The sequence below is a fragment of the Vanacampus margaritifer genome, chromosome 5 (assembly GCF_051991255.1).
Source record: "Vanacampus margaritifer isolate UIUO_Vmar chromosome 5, RoL_Vmar_1.0, whole genome shotgun sequence".
NCBI classification, from domain to species: Eukaryota; Metazoa; Chordata; class Actinopteri; order Syngnathiformes; family Syngnathidae; genus Vanacampus; species Vanacampus margaritifer.
The window spans coordinates 28,920,147-28,945,266 of record NC_135436.1 but is presented as its reverse complement, the minus strand read 5'-3'; the positions used below and the strand labels follow the sequence as shown (position 1 = coordinate 28,945,266).

At 41.3% G+C, this 25,120-nt stretch overlaps 4 protein-coding genes and 1 long non-coding RNA gene across 8 annotated transcripts in view; 4 read left to right on the top strand and 1 right to left on the bottom strand.

Moving 5' to 3' along the window:
- LOC144052042 (uncharacterized) overlaps window positions 1-12,177 on the bottom strand; it is a 43,039-nt gene extending 30,862 nt beyond the window's left edge. For all 3 annotated transcript variants that reach the window (XR_013294124.1, XR_013294122.1, XR_013294123.1), the window contains exons 1-2: window positions 12,029-12,177; window positions 10,470-10,548 (exon numbers count right to left, since the gene is read on the bottom strand). This is a non-coding gene — a long non-coding RNA (uncharacterized LOC144052042). The remainder of the gene's footprint in view (window positions 1-10,469; window positions 10,549-12,028) is intronic.
- LOC144052566 (claudin-8-like) lies at window positions 1,751-3,448 on the top strand. Its single transcript, XM_077566756.1, has one exon. The coding sequence runs from the start codon at window positions 1,825-1,827 to the stop codon at window positions 2,761-2,763; it is 939 nt and encodes a 312-aa protein (XP_077422882.1). The 5' UTR covers window positions 1,751-1,824; the 3' UTR covers window positions 2,764-3,448.
- On the top strand, window positions 5,274-6,360 carry cldn8.1 (claudin 8.1). Its single transcript, XM_077565948.1, has one exon. The coding sequence runs from the start codon at window positions 5,285-5,287 to the stop codon at window positions 6,071-6,073; it is 789 nt and encodes a 262-aa protein (XP_077422074.1). The 5' UTR covers window positions 5,274-5,284; the 3' UTR covers window positions 6,074-6,360.
- LOC144052040 (claudin-8-like) lies at window positions 8,056-11,353 on the top strand. Its single transcript, XM_077565793.1, has one exon. The coding sequence runs from the start codon at window positions 8,182-8,184 to the stop codon at window positions 9,160-9,162; it is 981 nt and encodes a 326-aa protein (XP_077421919.1). The 5' UTR covers window positions 8,056-8,181; the 3' UTR covers window positions 9,163-11,353.
- Window positions 12,178-13,190: 1,013 nt separating the features above from the next.
- The window catches only part of LOC144052037 (glutamate receptor ionotropic, kainate 1), a 33,401-nt gene continuing 21,471 nt past the window's right edge, over window positions 13,191-25,120 (top strand). For both annotated transcript variants that reach the window (XM_077565791.1, XM_077565790.1), the window contains exon 1: window positions 13,191-13,604. In XM_077565791.1, the coding sequence (XP_077421917.1) occupies window positions 13,520-13,604 (85 nt within the window). In that variant the 5' untranslated portion in view covers window positions 13,191-13,519. The remainder of the gene's footprint in view (window positions 13,605-25,120) is intronic.

The window sequence follows — 25,120 nt, the reverse complement described above, 5'->3', positions numbered from 1 at the left end:
GGGTAATACGCCACTTTATTTGTTTAAGCGCAAAACTTTAGCATCTGACTTTTTTGTCCTACCTGAAACAGAATGTTTTTTTTTTTGTTTTTAGCTGTAATTATCAGTTAAAAGGATAATCAAAAACATGTCAACAGTTTCAGTGAAACTTGGTCGCGTTCCATTACGTTCTGGGAAGGATCCAAGCAAAAAGTGCCTGACTGAATTGTTGTATTTACATTTGCATTCATTTCTCAGTGAGTGATGTCGTGATAAAATGGCAAAAACTCAAATCAGCTTGTGTGCTTATAGATTTCTTCTTAGACTGATTTTAAGAGCATTTCACATGCTGCGGAAAAGTTTTTCCTTAAAAGGCGTCAGAAGCTAGAATGACTTCTTGATTTGACTGATTGTATTACTCGTTTTAAGAAGGTTTAGCTTAGAATAGTTTGTTTCTTAAATGATTACAAATTTTCATTTTGCTGCAAAATATTTGAACATTGTGATGAAGATAACAGAGTGTTAGTGTTAAATGTATTGAAGGCCCAAGAGGAGCGAAGTGGAGCTGCACCATAGCAGAAAAATATGCAGCATATACTTTAAGATTCATTTTTTTCTACCTTTTGTTGATTTTTTGGGTAATTTTTCCGTACTTAATTTTTTATACGTTTTTAGAATTTTCTGCCTTTCTGTAAAATGTCTGACATTTTGGGCAATTTTATGGGCATATTATGGTAATTTTCTTTATGGCTATTTTTTTTTATTTAAGTTTTTTTTCCACATTTTTTTCCGCGATTTTCTGATATTTTGGGCAATTTTGTGGACATATGGTAGTTTTGGGGATTTTGTCTTTTGTTTTTGGACATTTTATAATTACTTTTTGATCGTTTTCTTTTCTGCCTTGAAAAAAAAATCTGACTTTTTAGGCAATTCCAAAGACATTTTATGGTCATTTTCTGCCTTCTTTTGTTTTTGGACATTTTATGGTTTCTTTTGGGACAATTTTAGGTAACTTTTAAAGCTTTTTTTTTTTTTTAAATCAACCTTTCAGCTCCCTTTTGCTGACAACTTAAAAATTTAGACTCTGACATTTTTAAAAATATTTAATTATTCATTTTTTATAGGGGTGTAAAAATGTGTGCATTAATTTTGAGTTAATTTAAAGTTCCTTTAATGCCACAAATTTTTTAAACGTGCGATTAATGACCCCTCCTTACTTGAAAAACCTGCACTGGGTGAATTCCAGTCGCAATGCAGCAGCCACGTCCATGTCTAAATTTAGCAGTAATACATTTAATAATCATGCATATATTTGTGGAAACTGGGGTCAAGTTGTATTTTACAATTTTAAAAATGTGCAGAATTTCACAAGTTACTTCATTTTAAAGATTAGATTATTATGAAAAGAAAAATGCACTGAGCTGTCACCAATGTCTTACAAATGCAATTATGCCATCTAGTGGCACAAAAATTACCTCACCACAAATCAATATCACACTTTTTAATTGAATGATTTTATATATGATTGATAATAATTTCTACAATTTTTTTTAGAGATCCACAGAGAGCCACTGGAGAGGGACTAAAGATCCACATGCGGCTCCAGAGCCGCAGGTTGCAGACCTGTATTTTTTTCTGATCACCAATGGAGTTTCATGTTTACGCCCTGCCGGTTTTGATTGGGCTCTGGGATAAGCATTCGAAGCACCGGTCTGACGAGCATCTGGGCGGCTCAACCCGCTTGACGACTGCGCCGCGTCGTTAGCATTTTTGTGGCTGTATAACCTCCTCGCCTGCTTCCGCTCCTCACACTCATCGCAGCAGATGTGAGAGCGCTGCCTCAACATGGCCTCCTACACCGCCTACAGCGGTTACTCCAAGCCGCCGCTGTCTTACGCCGCCTCGTACTACGACGAGAAGCAGCCCTACACGGGGCCTTACACGGGGGCCTACACGGCGCCTTACACGGCGCCTTACACGGCGGCCTACACCGACTACACAGACTACAACGACTCGGTGTACGAGGAGAAGAAGAAAATCGAGAAGAGGAAGCGCAAGTACGCCATTTGCTGCGAGGTGGTGGCCCTGATCATCGGCTTCATCGGCCTCATCGGCGTGGCGGCGGTGACGGGCCTGCCCATGTGGAGGGTGACGGCCTTCATCGAGGAGAACATCATCGTGTTTGAGACGCGGTGGGAGGGCTTGTGGATGAACTGCTACCGGCAGGCCAACATCCGCATGCAGTGCAAAGTGTACGACTCGCTGCTCTTCCTGCCGCCCGACCTGCAGGCGGCCCGCGGCCTCATGTGCGCCTCGGTGGCCATCACCAGCCTCGCCCTCATCACCTCGGCCGTGGGCATGAAGTGCACCAAGGTGGTGGACCACCGCGCCCGCACCAAGCACATCGTGCTGGTGGCCGGCGGCTCGCTCTTCCTGCTGGCCTGCGCCACCACGCTCATCCCCGTGTCCTGGACGGGCCACAGGATCATCCAGGAGTTTTACAACCCGCTGCTGATTGACGCCCAGCGGCGGGAGCTGGGCGAGGCGCTCTACATCGGCTGGGTGACCTCGGCCTTGCTCTTCGCCGCCGGGGTCATCCTGCTGTGCCGCCACGCCCCGCGCGTGCAGGAGGCCGAAGAACGGATCATCTACAATCCCGCCTCGTACGTCTACCAGCCCGCATCCGCGTACCAACCGCCGACCAACTACCAGCCCGGGTACACCTACCAGCCTGCTTACTCCGCGCCCCCGCCGGGCTCTGTGGCCTACACGCCAGTCCAGTAGACCGACTCGTGAAGAAAACTGCACAGAGACAGAGACCGTCTTGTTTTTCCTTGCCAAAATGAGGCATTTACTTCTAAACTGACCTGGAAAAGGCTGAAGGCAAAACCTATTTGGGATTTTCTGTGGAGACAGACTGGACTGGCACAAAAAATATAAATTGGCCCTGGCATTTTGCCTTAGGCCCGCCTGCCCAGCCCAGCCTTGTCTGATATATAGTTCTGCCACTGATGTTTTTTGATGTTTCAGTTTTTTATCTATATTTGAAATGGATTCATAGAGTCCTGGTCCTTCCAAATTGTGGACCAGTCTCTTGTGGTAAAATGTAGGAAAATAATCTTTTAAAAGCACTGCATCTGCACCAAAAGAGAACGGACCACCGGGCATCTGCCCTGTATGCCAGATGGCTAGTCCAGCCTGTGCGGAACTGATTGATTTAATGAATAATGTGCTGAGAATGATGATGAGAATGCTTTGGAACGATACATCGTACAGACGATTGATAGATTTGTCTTGGCGGGCTTTGTTGACATGTTCTTTGAAAAATTGCATGACCTCCAAAAAAATTCTCTTTTTCCACTGTTGGGGCTTTATGAACTGTATTTTTTTTTAATTTCAAGGACCCACAGTTGTGTTCAATAAATGGAGACAGTCAAGGGGGACAAAAAAAAAGGGCCTCTGTGGATTTTGTTTTCCGGGATCGCGTTTGACTCAGCGCTGAGCATGACTTGTTATCTCTTTTGTTGTCACCAACTATGCAGCTCAACTGGTCCAACCAGAACATTGTCACAGGTCCACCCACCTCACAAAACTGGCACTGTGTGTCTGAGCTACCACAAAGGACACATTTGAACATTTGACATTTCATTAGAGCACAAACAGAAAAACAGAAAGTCCAGCCCGTGTGTCAAGAACCTCACAAGATGAAACACAAACACTGACAGGTGACATCGAAGCTAATGCTACAGAATCTGGGCCATAACTGATCCAGTTGAGGTCAAAAGCCAAATCTATACATGCTTTGTTCACACATCCAAGGTTCATTCATTGTCTCAGAGGAAAACGCGCTGATGTCAGACCACACCGCCAACCCTTTCACTTCGATCAATACAAGTTGCCAATTCCAGCAGTTCAAGTCAAGAGCAGAGAACATTTAGATAAACAACCATTCACACTCAAATTAATGTTGTGGGTGAACTGGTGTTGACCCCTGCTGACATTGGGTGAGAGGTTTGGTCCACCTTGGATTGAGTGCCAGTCAATTGCAGTTCACATCGACCAGCAGTCAGCAACCAAAAGAACCATTTAAGGCCAAATACATATGAAAAATATCTGGCTGTAGTCACATAAGCAGTTGAACATTGTGATGAACGAAACAGTGTGTTAGTGTTAGCTTAATGTACTGAGGGTTCAAGAGTTAGTTAGCGATTAATTAATTAGTTAATCTGCACCCTCCAATACTTTGAGAAATGTTTTTGTTTTTCTTACATTTTTGGCAATTTTATGGACATAAGGTAATTTTCTGCCTTTTCTCCGTTTTTTGGGGGGACATTTTCTGGCTTTTAAAAAAAAAAAAAAAATTGCTAACAAATTGCTGTACAGTTTTGGCAATTTTGTGGACATTTTATGGTAATTTTTGTAATTTCTTCTTTTGTTTTGGGACATTTTATAATTACTTTGTGAACGTTTTCTAATTTTTTGGCCCTTTTTATTCAATTTTCGGACATTTGACATTTTATGGTAAAGGTATGCTTTTCCTCATTTTATGATCACTTTTTGGACATTTTTAGGTATATTTTTTAAAAACTTGAATCTACTTTTCGTCTCTTTGTCTGACAACTTCTGGACCCTGACATTTATTAAATATTTAATTATTTAAAAAAAAAATCTAAATCATTAATTAATTTAAAGAATATTTTATCTAAAAAGATAAATATATTAAAAAATATATATTAATTGTTTTTAGGAATAAATAAGCGGTTCAGAAAATGGATGGATTTTTTATTTTTTTTTAAAGAGCTCTACAGGGAGCCACTGGAGAGGCACTAAAGAGCCACATCTGGCTCCAGAGCCGCAAGTTGCAGACCCTTGACATGGACAGACAAGCACACTCACAACTATGGAGAATTTGCAATCTTGATTGAACCTTAAAATGTTTCAGTTATTGAATATGGGTGGAGGCCAGAGATTTGAACCCAGAACCACTTGACCGTGAGGCCGACGTATTAACCACTGCCCCCTGATGCAGCCTAGTAAATGAACACCTTTCTGAAGTCGACTTCCTGGTCCAACCAGGCGTAAAGATGTAAAGTGAGACCTTTGAGCAAACAAGGTAGAAGCTTACAACGGCTCCTGTAACTGGCCTAAGGGGAGTCTGTCGCCTAGCAACCGCTCTCAATTCCCACCCCTCCCTCCTTCCCACCTTGGTGTCCTGTACACAGAACAGGTGAACTCCTCCCTCTCCACCGGGATGCGGCAACGTCCCCAGCGGGACTCCACTCCTTCCTAGCGCAGTCGGGACAAGATGGCCAACTCGGCACTGGAGTTGCTGGCTCTCGTCCTGTCGCTGATCGGGCTGATCGGGGCGGCGGCCAGCACCGGCATGCCCATGTGGCGGGTCACGGCCTTCATCGGCGAGAACATCATCGTGTTCGAGACCCGCTACGAAGGCCTGTGGATGAACTGCTTCAAGCAGGCCGACATCAGGATGCAGTGTAAGGTCTACGACTCCCTGCTGGCCTTGCCCCCGGACCTCCAGGCGGCCCGGGGCCTCATGTGCTGCTCCCTGGCGCTGGCCGGCCTGGGTGTCCTCACCAGCCTCGTGGGGCTGCAGTGCACGTCGTGTATCCGCAACAACGACCGAGTCAAGCGGCTGGTGCTCATCATCGCCGGCGCCATGATCATCATGGCGTGCGTCTGCGTCCTCATCCCCGTGTCCTGGACGGGGCACGTCATCATCCGGGACTTCTACAACCCCTTGCTGCTCGACGCCCAGCGGAGGGAGCTGGGGGAGGCCCTCTACATCGGCTGGGTGGCCGGCGCCTTCCTCTTCGCCGGCGGCTGCGTGTTCACCTGCTGCAACGTGCAGTCGGAAGACAAAGACGCCAGGAGCTACATCTACTCCAGGAACTCGGACTACGTGGCGTACCCCCCTCCGCAGCCCATCCAGCCTCTGCAGCCTCAGCAGCTGGTGTTCCTCCCCCAGGCCCAGGCCCAGCCCGTTCTGTCCAGACAGCCCTCCACCAACTACAGCTACCAGTCCAGGTACCCGTCCAGGTACCCGTCTGTACGCAGCGGGGTGGCGTATCTCTGAACTCTGTTTGAAGCAACAACAAACTTGTCGTGCATTTCACGGAAAAAAAAACAAAAAACTTTTCAGTGAGTAGATTATTTTATGTACATGTTTTTTTTAATAGAAGAGTATTCCATGTGTTGTTGTTTTTGTTTACTTATGGGTGTCAAACTCAAGGCTTAAGGGCCAGATCACCACCATTTTATGTGGCCCGCTTAAGCAAATAAAATGTGCCTACTTCATGTTTGTTGTTATATGGATTGGTTCTTTTCACTTGGGCTGACAATTCATACACACAGTCACTTGGAAGAGAGTAAAATAAAGAATTGAAAAAACTAGAAATAAAAGTCACTCAAGGGTTGTGAAACAAATTTACGACCTTCAGTTTGTGACCCTCAATTCTTTATTTTACTCTCTTCCAAGTGTAAATATTACTCTAAAACTCAGTCTATTTGGTCTCTAAATAGAGTCAAATTTACTCTACAGAATCAACTGTATAAAGTGACCTCCTTGTCTTAAGTGCAGTTATATACTTTGTCAATCCATTTAATAGTGTCTTGTGTTTGAATATTCAGAAATTGAACCCAAACAGACTTACTGTATTTTTTTTCTTTACCTTTTTACATCATTTGATTGCACGTGTAACTGCAGGATATACTGTAGTGTATACCTTAAATTCAATTAAATAAATAAACAACTGTTTCTATTGATTCACAGTGAAGTACAGAGACTCAAAATGGCCACATGTGCCCGATTAAGGGCTAAATTAATACCTTTATATCAGTGTCAATCAAAACGGGCCCCATTAAACTATGCAGGTGTACCTAATAAAGTGTCCACTATCAAAAACCCAGCATCAGATTTGTTTGCCTTTTGTTAAGATCATGTGTACATGTACATAAATAGGTCATTGTTAACTCCGACTACTATTATATTGTAAATGAAGTGTTTACATCTGACGTCTGAAGTCAGCGGCCTCTCCTAGTGACGAGGGTGACTGCTTGTTTAAGGTGTGGACGCTGTTGTTTGCCAAGAGAGCGACGGTCTCACGACAGGTATTGGTCATGTGACCGCAATTTGCAAGTGGCTTTGAATGAAGATACAAAGAGTCCACTGCCTGGGTGGTCAATTGTTTTGCATTGTCGCGGAGTCTGAAACAAACTGCTATACGATGAGCAGGACATGCTAAAATTCATAGAGGAATGTGGAATTGTAGTGAGAGAATAAAAAAAAAAATAATAATATTGTAACATCCATAGTTGTTAATATGAAACAAAAATATACCAAATTCAAATTTCAACAAATTCTGCTTCTTCTACTGATTGTGTTTGAAGCACTTTTGATTTTTGATTCAGAAAAAAAGGAGGGAAAATAACTCAGAAAAAAAAATTGTCAGAAAAAAGGCAGAAAATTATTTAAAAACAAAAAAACAGGAAAAAAAATTGAAAAGCAGAGAACCAGCTTCTGTTTTTCTGAATTATTTTTAGTGAATTTTTTTTAACCTCTGAACTCCAAGTGACTTGTTGCAGACTCGCTAATGGCGGACACTTTCCCGTAGAAACGTAACTGTTAACTGCTCACTAAAATCACGCTAATCGATTGATATGTTTGTATACTTATATGCTCCATTTTTTTCTGAATATTTTTTGTTCTGTTTTTCAGAGTAATTTTTCCTCCTGTTTCTGATTATTTTTTTCTGTTTTTATTTAAAAAAAAAAATTTTATCACAGAAAAATAAATTCAGTAAAACAGAAAAAAATATACTCTAAAAAACAGAAAATTTAAAAAATACACACAAAAAACAAAGCTCCCCCCAAATGTTTTTGTTTTTTTCAAGTGAATGCAATACGCTTCAAAAAAGTAAGGTTGCTGCGGTCGCCATACCAGCATGCAGCCAAAAGAACGGTAAACACAAAACAAGCAATGATGCTGAAGCACCCTCGTCTGCTCGGGCCAACCAGCTGCCTGTGAAGCAGTTTTCCCACAACAAGCTTCATCTGACCGCACACAAACGCATCAGTTGAGCCTCGGGCACGTCGCCGACAGGCCGTCTATCATCGAGACCTCCAGCGTCGGCCTTTCGTTCCTCGTTTGGGATCTAAAGTTCAGCTCAACTCTGACTGGTCGCGATGGTCAGAGCAATTTGCGAGATGGTCGGCGTGTGCGTGGGCCTGCTGGGGCTGATCGGCGCGGCCGCCACCACCGGGATGCCCATGTGGAAGGTGACGGCGTTCATCGGGGAGAACATCGTGGTGATGGAAACCCGCTGGGAGGGTTTGTGGATGAACTGCTACCGGCAAGCCAACATCCGCATGCAGTGCAAAGTGTACGACTCGCTGCTCTTCTTGCCCGCCGAGCTGCAGGCCGCCCGGGGCCTCATGTGCTGCTCCCTGGCCTTGTCGGGACTGGGCCTCCTGCTGGCGACGTTGGGACTGCGCTGCACTTCCTGTTTCCGCGGTAACCACAGAGTCAAAGCCGCCATCTTGTCGGTGGCAGGCGGCATGCAGCTCCTGGCTTCCGTCTGCGTTTTCATCCCCGTGTCGTGGACGGGCCACGTCGTCATCCGCGACTTCTACAACCCGCTGCTGATTGACGCCCAGCGGCGGGAGCTGGGAGACGCGCTTTACATCGGCTGGGTGACCGGAGCTTTTCTCTTTAGCTCCGGCTTGTTGTTCATCTGCGGTCTCCGCATGTCGGACAAAAGGTCCTTGGACATTTACCAGCCCGCCACGCTCAGGAAGCCCGTTCTGATGGCCTACCAGCCCGTCCAGAGTCTTCCCAGCCTCACATCCAACCAATTCAATCCTCAGTTAGCAACAAGCGACGGCGTGCTCCTCACCCCGCCTGAAAGTACATCTGGCTTGTACCTAGGCAGCGTGGCCCAACCTTCGTCTGTGAGGCACTCGAACCCGGTGGGCAGCATATACACGCCGCTCAACTCTGTCTACATGAGCCAGGCCGGCACGCCATACACACTCACGTACAACCCCAGCGTGTCCTATCAATCCAGCTTCCACCCCAACCCACAAACGCCCGTTTTCATTCCATATAAATCGTCCAGGATTGAACCGGCATCTTACAGCGGGAGCAGTCCAGGCATGTACATCTGAACAAGAAAACAAAACGCAAACAGCAGCCACCAATTCCGGAAGAGAACAGACTTGAACAACTACTACTTTTGGACTGGACACTGTTTTTTGTCCGTTAAATCCGTTCACTCCCAGCATTTTTCACTGAAGCAACCCTCTTTGCTCCCGGCTGTTTTACTGGAAAATTATATTTTTATCTGTTTCTGTTTTTCAGCAATTAGCATTAGAATATTACTAAGTTTCATCATTCACAAATCTGTTGAAAACACTGGGAGAAAATTGCACTGGTTGATCTCTTATACTCTGCTTCCACCTGCTGGCCGTTTTTTAGTAATAACTACCATTGCTTAAAGCCACCTCTTCAGGGCAGAGGCTGCCTCAAAGTATGCTCCAGCATTAAAAAAAATAATAATAAATTTGTTTTTTTGTGTTTTTAAATGTATAAATACATTTTTGGGACAATGGCAATATTTAAAATAGACCGTTTGTATATGTTTTGGGGAGAAAATTAGTTAAAGAGGTCTCCATTTAATTGAGGTTCCAATGTATATTAGAAATTGTGAACAGGAAAATGACTAACGCCAAATCGTAAATATGTGGACGGACACGACTTCCGGATGACTAAATCTGTGATAATTCAAGTGAAACTACTCTCCCTGAAGACAAACGGTTTGTAAGGAAGAGGGAACAGAAGGAGATGGCAGAGAGAAACTAGCCTTTTGTCAGGATTGCCAGAATCTATTTTTGTAAATACAACATTCATGCAAGTGCAAAAATGAGACGACTGTAAGTGAAATGTTAAACCAAAACATACGTTGCTGCTGTCATTGAGTCCTTTCGCAACTTGACATGCGTGTTTTCCATGCTCAGATTGCGTCACGTCAAGTAACATTCCACATAAATAAGTCAGTTGCTTGTTGTGTCAAACTAGCATCATTGGATTTGGTGGGTTTTGGTCACGTAAAAGTGTTGTTTTGATAAACTCGCCTTACACTCACATTTGATTTATTTTGTGTATCATTAAGTGTCATTTCAAATCATCGTTGTTGTTGTTGTTGCTTGTTTATTTGCTTACTAGTGAAGACAAACCAGTTGGTGTGGTATCAGCTTTCTGATGACAAAGCAGGACAAAACCAACGGTTTTGCAACCTGAGCACGTCGCTCACACTTGAGCCACTGATGGTTTGGGAAAAAAACTATAAAATCAAATGAAAATGTTTGTATCCATGGGGTTTTAGATATTGTGACATATATCAGCTGTTTAACCACTTGAAATGGTTAAAAATGACAAATTTGTGTCGAGCATCGTCTGCAATTCTATTACTCACCACCAGATGCCGCCAAATCACACGATCAAACTGGACAGGACTTCTCTTTGTCTCTTTGCACTTGATCAGCTGACACTTCCTGTTGCAAAAATATACACATTGTATGCTTATTTTCAACAAACATTTTAGCAGCCCATTTGGCCAAATAATTACAACTATGAACACATTATTCATTTACATCCATGTTGACTTACTGCAAAAACTTTGTGGAAAACATTACTTCACCTTTATATTTTTATGTTAACAAAAAATCTGTAATATTTCACAGATACAATAAAGTAAAAGCATGGAAATTGATTAAAACAAATTAGTTTATGATATATTGAACAGATTAAAGTAGCACTAAGAAACTTTTCAACCTTAATAAAAAATCTTCATATCTCTTCTGATGAAATATCGATTTAAAACTTGTTGAATTGTACCTTTGCCATGGCCTGAAGGGGTCTGTATCATTTTTTTACTGGCAATAACCAACTTTGAGGAGGATGGTAGGGACACTGCCACACAAAAAAACTATAAATGTGCTAACTGCTTTGTGGAATACATCACTTGCCCCTTTCCCCATTCGTTACAAAGACGGAAGTCAATTTGAACGGGTGCGAGCTCAAAAACGACGCAACGCACTTGTCCTAGTCTTCCTTCAGACATAAAATTACCACTTTTGTCTATATGGCGCCACCATAATCAATGTAAACTAAAAGTTCCTTAGTGTTGCTTTAATAGGATCGAATTGAAAATAAATTAAAACAAATAAATGAATAAATACATGACGAGATAAAGGTTAAATATCAGAGCGATTACAACATTATCCGTCAATTTTGTTGGTATGGAAGGCATTTTTGTTTATGTATAAGGCATTATACAAATAAAAGAATGCAATTTGCTTCAAAGTCTGTTCTTGATCCCAGGAATGATGCCACTAATTAAGATGTCATACGTATATCAGAAATGAAACTATTATCAAGATGGACATTTATTTATTTATTTATTTAACTTACTTACTAATTATACTAAGTAGTTTAAACATGACTTATACGTGTTTTTAAGAGACCAAAAATGTATATATATATATTTTTTTTTTACTAATTATCTCAGATGATTTAATCAGGGGTTCTCCAACTTTTGCGGTCCAAGGAGGGGAGAAACCTTTTTGAGAAACTTAACCAAATTCAACTGAATTAAATTCAAGATGTATGTAGCTGGTTGACAGTTAGCATTTTCATCTTAACGATTTGGTCGCTAAATGAAGAAATTGCTTTTCGGATATTTATCCACATTAGAAACTTTTCGACCAGAAGTATGTGCCTTCAAGCCGCAAATATTTGACCATGAGAAAAGACAGCAAAAGAGCTAGAAATGGGACTTGAGATTTATGTGATGTGTCAAAGTCACATGAGAGCTTTTAGGGTAAGGAGGAGTTAGCTTAGCGCTCGCGGACCCCAGTTTGAGAATCCCGCTTAATCTTCAAGGCAGCTAGCAGCAGTTGCCAAGATTACATTTGCGTTCCCCCTCCCGCATCGGCAGCGCGGCGAAGATTTAATCATCATTCCTCGGTGTACCCGAGCAAAGACGTTGTCGAGGTCGACCGCCGGCAGATTTGAAGTTAATCTTCACGACGTATCCATGTTTGCGGATCAGCCAGCTCGACCGTGTCCTCAATTGGGTGCCGGCACGGGAGGGAAAGGCTCGGCCCAACCGGCTGCGTCATATCGCCGGAAAAGAGCGGAAGCCCAGCCGGAAACGAGTCACTCTTTATTTCAGAATAAAAGATAGTTGGAAACCTGGTTTGTAATCTGACTTTATAAATTGGACTTGACAAATCGGTCATATTGACATGAAATTAGTGATGTCTATTGTGACAGAAAATCTTCACTTTCAGTAAATCGCATTGCGATTTGCTTCATTGGTGGCAAAAGTACTCACACTCTTTACTTAAAACCCGTGGGCAGTATTTTATTTTGAAATGGCTTGGTCAGAACCAACAAAAAGCCAAAAAATGGTCACAATAATGCCTAGGGTTAAAAGGGGAAGTCAAGTCAAACATTTTATTTTCAATAATATGTTTTATGGGCCCCACTATCCTAAACACTGAATTTCGATTAATATTGCATTTGGGTAATATAGATTAAGCAGCAAAATCCACCATCTCAGGGGAGCTGCCATTTTGCCACTTCCTGTCCACTGAAAATGACATCACAGTTTCTCGAGGCTCAGGTAACGACCAAGCACAGTTCAGCTTGTGACCGTCACATGACCAAACTGAGAGAACAGGTGAACTGAGATGAAATATGGAAATGTTTGCCCATTTAAAATTATTTCTAAATCATAACATGAAATATTAAGAAATTTCAGATTGCTCGTATGATTTGAAAAAAAAATTGAAATAAATTTATAATCAATAAATTGTGAATATTTTCAAAATGTACTGAAAGTTGGTCAAATTGACCCAAGCAGCAAGTCGGTCCCATTTTTGACCCAGCAGTTTTGAGTGTAATTTAGCGCATCCAAAATGGGATTAAAAAATATATATATTATTACTTATAGCTAATTAGACCACAAAAATACTAGTCCAGCCCACTTGAGATCATTTTGGGGGTGCATGTGGCCCCTGAATTCAAATGGATTTGACAGCCCTGGTTTAGAGCATTTGACAGTGTTAGATTTTATTTTGGAATCCATAGCGGAAAACAGTACTTCCTGTCCGTGCTGCCTTGACAGTCTGAGCATCTCCGCGATCCTCCTCCTCACTTGCACTCTTCAATTCAAGCGTGCGCCGGGAAAAAAAAAAAGATGCTAAGTCCACAGTGAACATGGAAAACAACACCTGTGCCACGCATGAAGGATTTTAACGTTCAATTTGGACCTGGCTTCTTGTTTTTGTACGCCCTCTTTCTTTCCTTTCTTTTTCCCTCCTCACAATGAGTGAGAAGACGATGCGGGTCAGGGGCCAGTTGATTGTGACGGTCAAGGATGCGAGGACTGGCAAAGTGTCAGTATGACTTACGAGAAAAAGTGATCTCCATGCTCAAGCGGAGCCCCCAGGGAGGACCATGGCGAAGAGGAGAGGGCTGCTGTTGTCTCTGCTCTACTTGGTAGCAGACTTCTGGCTCAGTTGGCAGCAGGTCCTCAGGATTGGTGAGTGACGGACTACAGCTTCACTTTGGCTCGTTACAAAATGGCAGCAAACACACTCAAAACAAGGGCGACTCAATGTATTCTAATGTAAACTAAATATGATTTTTTTTTAAACAGTTCTATTCCTACCTAGAATAAATGTTTATTATTGTATTTAAAAAAATATATAATTCATTGTTAGTTTGAGTATTTATTTTTTTGCAGTACGAAAACAAGGACACGAGGACATAATACAATAATATAGTAGGTTCTGACTGATAACTGATTGTTTCGCCACTTTTTGTGCTTGCATTGTGCTTTCATTAATTTAAGAAAATATCATTTAATGTGCATTTGAAAACGTGTAATTCAAAATCATTTAATTTTATGTGCATTTTAAGTAAAAATATCATTATTTTTAAATGATTTAATTGAATGTCTTCCATGATTATTTTTCCTGTTAATTTTAAACACTTTAATGCAGTTTAAAGGTTTAAAAAAATTCATAACAAATAATTTAATGAAAAGATAATTTTTTTTTTTTAAATTTTGCACATATTTATAAATTCTAAATAATGGATTTGACTAAAATGTGTATAATTTATTAAAAATATATGTAATGTAATGAAACTAAATGTGAAATATATTCATTAAACATTTAAAAATAACGCAAGCCCGCTGCATCACACCAACGGCCGGCGACAGGATTTCTATATTAGTTTCCGAATGGATTATTTCTGTTTTCTGTATTTCCTCCCACAAACAATAATCACGGCTAGGGTGGTTGTGCTTGGGCACAACAAGATTGAAATCATGTTAATCCACTTGGTGTCGCGCTGCCAGAGTCAGGGCCATCCACGTCGCCAGCGCGGGTCAGAGGAGGACTGCCCATGCATGTGAACGCATCGCGGCTGGCACACCGGCTCGCTCGCTTTTTGGCCTGCGGCCACGGGAAATAGATACACGGCAGCATACGGAATAATGAGCAAGGGTCCCCCGACCCCCGGACACTTTGAAATCTGGCTCCACTCCGATGTAGCAGTCAGGAGTCATTCCAGTTTAGGGACGAGCCCTTTGAAAATTGTCAAGAAACGCTGTGTGATTAGTCCTTTTATATGTGATGCAAGCAGTGATAAAAGTGCTTAATTAAGAGTAAGACAGTCTGCTTGTAAATTGCATCACAAAAGAAAATGACTTTTTAAACAAGATTACTCACACTTCTGCCAAGGTTTAAAATGTGTCACTGTTTCACCGTCCTATATAAAAAAACTCATTTCTTGAATTCAAACTAATTAGGATTGGGATGAAATGTAACCCTTTGTTACACTCAATGTTACTATTACAACCATCTGGTGAGATTTGACGTCATTTGGAATGCTTTATCAGAATTTTTCCATGTTGCATTTATATTGCTACCCAAATGTACTAATTTGGATCAGATCAGGTTTCAAATCTGTTTTGATTTAAATTGACCACTCCTGTCGAGGCATAAACTTCAAAATGGGTCACCTACAAAATAAACGGCTTTTCCTGTTCTATATAAAAAAAAAAAATTTATCCCCTTGAATATGGATTCAATCTGGATTGGTATGAAATCTAACCTTTGTTCAATTTGTTTCAATGATACTATTACATACATGACATATAACGTGGTGAGATTCGACAGCATTTGAACGCGTTCACCGGAATTGTTCCTTGTTGCATTTACATTGCTACCCAAACAAGCAAATCCGAATCACAACTGATTTCAAATCAGTCCAGATTTAGATTGCGCACTCAAACTCCCGCCAAGACTTACATTTTAAAATGTGTCACACAATGTGGCTTTTCCTGTCCTACATAAACATGTTCTTCACTTGAATCCAGATTCGGTCTGGATTGCTATGAAACCGAACCCTTGTTTAATCGCTACACTGACAGCATTGCAATCATCTGGTGAGATTTGACATCATTTGAAAAGGTTCACCAGAATTTTTCCATGCTTGACTATTTTACTGCGTTGCTACCAAAATGTGCAATTTTGGATCAGAACTGGATAGAAATCACTTAAGATTTTGTTTAGACTGAAGTTAAGGTTAAATACACCACAAACTTTGATTTTTATGATCGGCCACAAACTGCTAATAATCCATCCATCCATTATCTGAATGCAGTAGACAACGTGAACCCCTTGGGGAAGTAAATTCCTTCAACGGCCAGCAGGGCATCGCTGTGGCCGCTCCGAGCCTGTTGTGTAACTCGGCAGGCTAACATGTTGCCGCGGCCCAACCTATTCTCTCCCGTCTTAATCTGCGCTCCGTGTCGTTAATCTGTCTCAATCATCGACGGGTGGCCTAATCTTTGTCATTCTCATCTGGTGCTAATCTCGGCCATATGGTGCGGGCGCTCGCTCCAATTAACATCCCTTGGTTTTGGCAGGTGCCGGCATCCAACCGGGACGGGCTTTCACTCTTCTCGCCGGCTTCGGTAATAATGATAAATCCTTAAACAAGCAACACTAATCTTCTTTATCCAGAAAGTCAGAGCAAGCAAGCGAATCGGTCGCGGCTTGGCTTTATTTGCCAACTCGGTGGTGTCCGATTCAGGCCCATCTGGAGCATCGTGAACATTTCCCGTAATATCCTTAGATCCCTTGATAGTCTCTCGTATCTTATCAACTAATAACACGTTTTCAAATTTTCAAAGATGACATATATAATTGATTTGAATACAAAGTTAGAAAAGACAATTTTGATTCTTACCGTCAAGTTTAAGTACCACTGATTGTCACGCCACGTCTCAGTGGGGTGGAATTCGTCCTTCGCATTCGACCCATCCACTGAGGAAGCGGTGAGCAGCAGCAGGGGCTTGCGCTCGGGAATCATTTTGTGATCTAACCCCCCCCAAATTCAACGCGTAACGCTGAGTGTCAAGCAGGGAGGCAAATGGGTTTTTCATTTTTATAGTCTTTGGTATGGCCTGGCCGGGAATTCGAACCCGTGACCTCTCAGTCTCAGGGCGGACACTAGGCAACGTCAATCAAAATCATGAGACATTGTTTACAATCCACAGTCCTAATTTCATAAATAAAATCCACACATAACCAGAACGTTGCTCAACCACGTTCATAATAGAGGCAGAAGCAAACCGAAGTTAAAAAAAAAAAACAGCTTTTACAATTGTGAATAATTAATAATTAAGAATTTAGATGTGATTTCAATGAATGGGCAATCAATCGCAGTATGCAAAATGGCTCTCGGTGACAATTGATCACTCTGATTGGCTGTCAGCGAGTAAACGCAAATCAGTGCGTGTGATAGAAGTACACTCTGACATGGTACACAAAATCAAAACAATAGCATCATCTAGTAAATTAAGATCAGCAAAACATTTCTTTTGATTATGAGTGTGCTGAGCGAGGTTATGGATCACGTGTGCATTTTGCATCATAAAACATCGAGTCAACTGACGATATCATCCCCCCGTTGGGAGAACCCACCAAACATAATCCTCATTTTCAGTCTGTCAGTCCAAGTGTGCGTTGGCATTGACGGGGGCGGGCGGGTCCCGGGCGGGTCCCACCGCACCAACAAAGAGAGCTCAGTGCCGCACATCAAACGGGCATCGTAGGCCGCTCGGGGCCGCCTCATTCATTCTCAGGCTGGCGTCCGCCCAAGTTGGATGGATCGCCATCGCTGACTTGTCGGACTGGGAGAAAGTCAAACACTACACGATTGTCCGGTTCGAGCCCACAAGACTGGCCTTCATGACGTGAAGTCAACCTAACAGTTCATGAGGTCACCTTTCCGCCGAGCGGTTGAGATCGATTCGGCTTGCGATGCAACGGTTGGCGACGGTAAACAAGAAGGATGAAATGGTATATGCACGCGGGGTTGTCGTTTTTTTTTTTACCGTACTGATGTGCGTGGTTACGATCAAGAAGGTGGGCTCGGTTAACAACTTGCTTGGAAAAATATTTGACATTGGTGTCATGATAATTTGTTTTCTTGAAAATATAGGGAAAAAAATGTTTGGAAAAAAAAAATACTAGTTTTTGATAAACAGTATCAAAAATATATTTATAATAAAAACAATGTAAGTTGGATATGTTGAAGTGGTAAATTGTAACTAACTGTAATTGTGAATAGAAAAAACTGTGATATTAAGGCTTCATTTGCCTTTATCTTAAGATCCTGTCATCTATAATAGATCTGATATTGTTTATCATGATTAACTTTTTGTTGGGTAAAAAATTACTTGAAAAGGATCTTGAAAAAAATAATCGCATATAATATCCCAATTGCGATTTTTTTTTATGGTGGCGCCTAAAGGAGGACCACATTTCCCATGAGGGCAAGCGCATTGCGTTGTTTTTTTTTTCTTCCATGCGTCGACATTCAAATTGACTTCCGTCTTTGTAATGAATGGGTAAGGGGGGAAGTGACGTATGCCATAAAGCGTTCAGCACATTTGTAGTTTTTTTTTTGTGTGTGGCAGTGTTCCTACCACCCTCCTCAAAGTTGCTTCGTGCCAGTAAAAATGATACAGACCCCCTCAGGCCATGGCAAAAGTACCATTCAACTAGTTTTAAGTCGATGTTTCATCAGAACAGTTATGAAAATATTTTATTAAGGTTGAAAAGTTCCTTAGTGATAATTTTATTGCAATATTGCAACTTTTTACTTGAAAAAAAAAAGTAATTGTTGTGCCCCCATTTTTTGTTGTATAATTGCCTATGTTATTAGTTTAAGCTATAAATATAGCACGTATTATTATTATTATTCTAAAACAGTTTATATAACATCAGTTCAAACAACTTTTACCACATTTGTCCATGCATCTTCCTGCTTGACTCCCCTTAAAAATAAACCACTCACGGAGGATTTGAATTCAAAAATGGTTTTGAGAAAAAGCACAAAAACCTTTCATGAGTTTTTTCTTGTTTTGTTTTTTTGTTTTAATTCCCAAAATATTTCGGTTTTGTCGTCCCTCCGAACATACCTTACTTTATCGTCCGCCATTGCTTTGTGACTACAAACGTTCTTGTGACGTAATATCTGGTCAAAACAAGAACCCCATTATCCTCACTAATCTTCGATGGAAGTGTTTTTTTTGTTTTTTTTTTTCGCTGACCAGTTGAGCAAAACCACAGCGTAGCATAAAAATGAAAGTGGATAAACCCCCACCCGAATCTTACTCGTTGTCGATGTTGTTCATCTGAAGGAGGCAGCAGAAGCGCTCAAGGCTGATCGCAGTCTCCCTGCGGCGCTTTTGTTTTCATGACCTCCCAGCATGCATCGCCCCACAGCACCGTCTGACCTAATAACACAGTAAGATAGGCCTTCACTTACATTGACGATATCCACAACATGGCCGACTACTCACCAGTTTTTGCAAGTGTGTGTTTATCTCGGTGAAAAATGTATGTCTTGTGAGGAACCTGCATGACCCCCCCAAACACGCTGGGCGCGTCTTTCACGAACAGGATGAACAAAAAAAGCCTGTAAATGAAATGATGCAGGAACTTGGCCATTTTACTTTGAAGCAACCATTATGATGTGAATTCCACGTTATTATACACATAGGCACAGTTTAATTATGCAGCCTTGTTTAGCTTTTGTACTGTGGGCAACAAAAAAAGGATTAAGGTGAATCCTAATTACCAAACTGTTTAAAATTGTAGCAAATAAATCTTTGGGATGATGTTTTTCACCATTTTCATTTTTTGAAGCCACACTGACGCATTGACACTCATGTTACTGTAAAATAGTTAAATTTAAACATAATACATCACTTTTTATGTTTTTTAAATTAAAATTACTTTTTAATTAATTAATTAATTAAAATGATGTGAAAACAGCACAATAATGCTAAACTCCTCAATGTCAATGAGTGTTTATTGACAGAGATGAAGGAATAGGTGCAAAGCGGCAAGAAATTCCCAAAGAACAGAGAGACAACATCAAGAACAACTGCCCAACTGATAATAAAATATGAAATGTCAGCAGCTTGATATAAGCTGCGAGTAGCACTGTGGCAACACGTCCTGTAGGCAGCGGAACAAAATGGTCAACTGCTACGCCAGACAGGGCTCTAAATCTAACCCCCCAGTGACCCCTAGTGGCTGGAGGAAACCACTACAAACTCCACGATAAGACAATTAAAAACACAAGTCCATAAAGTTTACATTGAATATTATAGTAGCCTAACAAAGCAACTTTTTCAGAATGAAATCTCCCACTCTTTGCCACTTTTGGACCCCAAACTGCTCCACAATTTAGCAACACCCATCAGCATAAGCATACCTGCTTCCGATCGGGGCTGTTTTCGGCGATTCCCCTTCGCAACAAAATGGCTGACTTGCTGTTCATTTTCCAGCATGGGTTCTTGTGTGCGATATTCACGTCCATTCAATTTACCACCATTTTTTCCAACTCACCAGATGGCACTAGGGAATTACAAGGCAAATTAGAAATTGGTAAATCAGAAATAGTCATGCTCCGCCCATTTAAGATGGAGACGATAAAGTAGTAGCGGAAGTTAGCGTCTGCTTCCGATTGGGGTTCATTTGGACAAATTCTCAAGTGGGAGTTCGTCCAAGTACAAACCGTTGAAATTCACCCTCAAAATGGCTGCTTCACACCAAAATGGCCGACTTCCTGTTCAATTTTGGGCATGAGTTCTTGAGACTTTTTCCATAAGTCCTGCTACGATAGAAATGTCCACCCAATTTAACATGGATTGGTCAAACTAAGGTAACGGAGTTAGCCAAACTTTCAAGGGGGACTCTTAAACAACTTAGGGAGGGGAAGGGGGGCGGGGGCGCGTCATGTTGAGTTGCACATTTTCATCAGTATACACACACTTGCTAAACTTTCCGTCATGTTGAGCCCCCGCCCCCCCCCCCCCCCCAAAAAAAAGGCCATTTATTCATCTGGTGGATGCAGTGACCTATTTGTCGCCTGCAAACGGAATTTGTGATTCGCCTTATGAAAAATAGACACGCAGATAAATTCAGCGTTGTTGACTTCCATCGACTGCAGCTTTATCTGCTTTTCTGAGCACTTCCTTAAAAATGGAGCAAGACAGATGAAGCCGCTGATATAATTAGCGAATGAAGTTGCGCTATATCCAGACCTTATAATGAGTTGCTAAGCCCCCCTTTTCCCTTTCAACAATCAAGCTTGTTGTGTCTTGTTTTGTGGCCTGGTTAGTGCGCAGTAAATCATTTAAAGCCACCCGAGATGTTTGGGTGCTTAATGAACCTCAACAGTGACTTTCATTTCGGCGTCTTTTTAAGAAGGGAAGCGCCCAAAGCAAAATTGGATTTGATTGCAGCAGTGTTGCACTGCAAGAGCCGACCGACTTTTGCACTAAGCGGGAGGCTGAAGATCATCGAAGCAAATAATGGCGCTCGTACCATTAGCCGAACATGGGCTCCCTTTAGTGGTATGTGAAAGTATCACTGGAATAAATGTTCAAAACGTACAAAATGTTACAGTAGTCAGTTGTTTTGATTTTTTTTCAGCGGATTTACTGAAAATGCGCAAAACGGACATGTGACTTATGACGATTCCATCTGTTCTTTTGCGAATATTGCGAGGGGACTCCGCCGCTCTAGGTGGCGCTATACACCATAGAGATGTGCTCTACCAGTAATTTAAAAGAAGAAGAAGAAAACCAGGAAGCGACTGCGCCGTGTGATGACGTCGTATGAGTTTGCTTTTGTAATTCTTGATAACTCTTTGCCGTTTACCATCTAAAATTGCATAAATATTTGCATCTTTAATTCATTCCAAAAATATTTCAGTTTTGTCATCCCTCCAAACATACCTTACTTTATCGTCCGCCGTTGCTTTGTGACTACAAACGTTCTTGTGACGTAATATCTGGTCAAAACGAGCGACTTGTTAGCGTTTATTTGCAAAACCCGTTTCCATAGCCAAAATTTGCATTTTGATTTTTTCCAGAGGTGGCAAAACCGGGTCCAGAAAGTTAAAAACACTGCCACAGTTTGACTTTAGCCCCTGATGCTAGCTAGCTAGCTCCCTCGCAGGTAAACAAGCAGCTAGGGAGCTAGCTAGCTAGCACCTACGGCTAAAGCCAAACTGGGGCAGGTATTTTTACTTTCTGGACTTGGATTTGTCACCTCTGTTTTTTTCCGATACGCTTCAAAATCCACCCCCTCCAAGCGTTTTTTTCGTTTGTTTTTTTGCGAATTTTGGGCCCTTTTTCGAATTTCTAGCGTTTCCATTCAGTTTTATTTTTCACATTTCTTGAAAATTCAAATAAAAATGGGCGGATGTAACCCCCACTCGTGACTTTCATTTTGGGTTCATTATGGTACTTGGATAGCCAAATAATTTTTGAGGTGGTATTTGGTGTAAAAGTTGGAAAAACCAGCATACAGCAAACACAACACCGGGCTTTTACTGAAATGTTGAGGATACAAAGTTAGTTACTGAATATACCAAATAATAATAATAATAATTTGCAAATTACCCAAAAAAAAAAAAATCGCAAACCCCTCTTAAGTTAAAAATGACAAAATGGAGTTGAGCCACTCTGATTCTCAGTGGCTTCACTAATTCACGCACACACATGCGTACATGGCGTTAAATGATGACAGTTGCTGTAGTTCAGTGATAACATCTCAGATCTTCAAGCTCATTTCCTGATAGGTTGTATAAAAACATCAGCTCCTTCCTCTTCATCCAGACACAAAGAGCTGCGGGCTTTCCATATGTCGTCAAATTCTCTGTCTAAGCTTAATTTGATGCTGCTGATTAGTTACTGGGACCAGCGAGCCGCGTTTCATGCCAAATTACACGCAAGCAAACATCCATTAGAAGCAAGTCTGCTTGCTCCATCTCTGCAAATCAAGAACATGATTGGACTTAAAGGGGTGGGGCCTCTCAAATTGCATCTGCTGTAAAGACTGGTTGCTTGCTCATGTTGCCATGCTAATGGCAACATGAGCAAGCATTAGCATTAGCATTAGCATTAGCTCCCCGGGTGTTTGGTTTCCTGCTAGGGAGCTAGCTAGCTAGCTAGCACAAAGCGCTAAACAACATGAGCAAGCATTAGCATTAGCATTAGCATTAGCTCCCCGGGTGTTTGGTTTCCTGCTAGGGAGCTAGCTAGCTAGCTAGCACAAAGCGCTAAAGTCAAACTGTGGCCGTGTTTGTACTTTCGGGACCTGGATTTGCCACCTGTGCTAATGTTTGGCGTTAACGAGATGACACAATATGTCTAACTGGCTGGAGCAGTTTTCTTTTGGCTGTTATAAAAACCCAACCGGAGGAACAAATGTTCATGTTTATCACATTCCACCTCATGGATTAGCTGTAGGTCAATTTTGAACAGGGTTATGTGAAAATGGTGCGTCATCAATAGCAAATTATAAGGAATGATAATGTATTTATTATTATTATTATTATCATCATATGTACTCAGTAGTAACTTTGAGCCTATTAAGCTAAGTTGCTTTGTGTGTGTTTTAATGGAATTAACCATTTAAATGAAATTATTCAAATCTAATTAGGCCTATACATAATTTTGTCATTAAATAAATGGATTTAAAGTAAATATATAAATGATTGGATTGATTTGATTACATTTTTATACATTGCATTGATTATTTTTATCCAAATAATTTACCCGCTCGGAGGTGATATTCGTACACGTGTCAGTACGATGCACCACTTCACACTACAGCCACAATAATAATCGACGTATTCTTGAATTGACATTTTATGTTCTCGTTTTCACATCACAAACAAACGACAACGAATCCAAATGAATCTGCTTCCCCTGTTGTATTTGCATCTTGTGTTGGCAGCGTTTTTGGAGATTATTCATGCGGCGGGTGCGCATGATTTTGTGTTTGTGTGATTAGAGGTCGGCTACCGAGATGTAAATCAGAAAATCTACATAGTGGGGGGAGCTATTTTGGCCCCGTGCACAAAATGGACCATCTGTTTGGAAGAGACAAGTTGTTACAGGATCTGTGTGTGTGTGTGTGTGTGTGTGTGTGTGTGTGTTCGGGGTGCGGGCGCAAAAATGGTTGATTGATGCTTTAAGTTGTGGTGAGCAGAATTGGGAAGTATTTTAGCAGGACTTGTAGCAACTGCTTGGGATGGGCGCACGTTTGTCAAAAGCGAGCGTCACAGCGCCAGACAAGGCGCTCTCAGTTCGGGATCCGAGAAAAAAGAAAAAGTCCTTCACAATCAAGGTCTCCACGGAGGCATTTAAAAAAGATGTTTGTTTTTTTTAAATCCCATTTTCATATGCAGCTGCGGAGTGTAATGACCTTTTGTCTTTGGGGCCTTTTTAGATGCTTGAAATGAGTTTGACTACTCAAGGCTGACATTTCTTTGTGCTTTTTGTCAGTGGAACATTTTTGGATATCGAGTTTGTCCAATGGGAAATAATGGAAGTGGGGGGGAAAAAATGTTCCAGGATCGAACTGTCACCAGTTTAGTCCCAAAGTTAATGGTTAGTACAGGCGGCATTTTCAATAACATTTAAAAATTCTCAAGTGCTATGTAAGACAAATAACTGTTAACTGCTACTTAATAGTGATGTGATCGATACCACCTATTTGCTTCACCACCTAACACAGAGGTGGCAAATCCAGGTCCAAAAAGTAAAAACCCTGCCACAGTTTGGCTTTAGCCCCGATGCTAGCTAGCTAGCTAGCTAGCACAAGGGGCTAAAGCCAAACTGTGGCAGGGTTTTCACTTTCTGGACCAAGATTTGCCACCTCTGACCTAACACATATCACATGTATTTGGATAAAAGTAGTGTTAGGAGCTCTATTGTCGTGAATAGCATAATTCTACGTGGGGGCAGGTCAGACTCAGTGTTGGTAATTTTACAGAAGAGCGAGGGGTGAAAGCCCTCTTTGTTTGTGTTCAATTCTGGACAAATGTAGGTTTTATTCATTTAAACGTACACAATCTACACCCACATTTTTTTTTTTTTTAGCTCATCTACGAATGACCCGGCCCATCCATCCATTTTAAAACTACCATATGTGATAGCATCAGAAGAAAAGCACAGGGACTTTTTTTTTTTTAAGAAAAAGCAATTCAGAGGTAGCCTTGAGCCCACCTGCGCTTGTCAATGTCACCGTGTGCAAAACAAACATTTGGAACGAGCAAAACAAACATTTGGAACGAGCCTATTAAAAAGAACCTTTGGGGCGATTTACATTTGAAATGATTCTTTTTTTTCTGTGGCTTTCACTTTATTTTGGAGAAATACTTTTTCTTAGGGCTAAAAGTTTTCCACAGCAAATAATAATGTCTTTAGGCTTGGTGAAGCAGCATGTGGCTAAAGTTACATTTTATTTTATTTAATAAGAGACAAATATTTGTGAAATTAAGATACATTGGCGAACATATTTTAACAATCAATATATGTATTTCTAATGGAGGTTTTTTTTTTGGTAAAAGAACAGAAATATATATATATATATATATATATGTGTGTTTTTGACATGTAAAATCAGATGGTATTTTTGTAAATTAAATGATATTTTTAAAATACAGGGA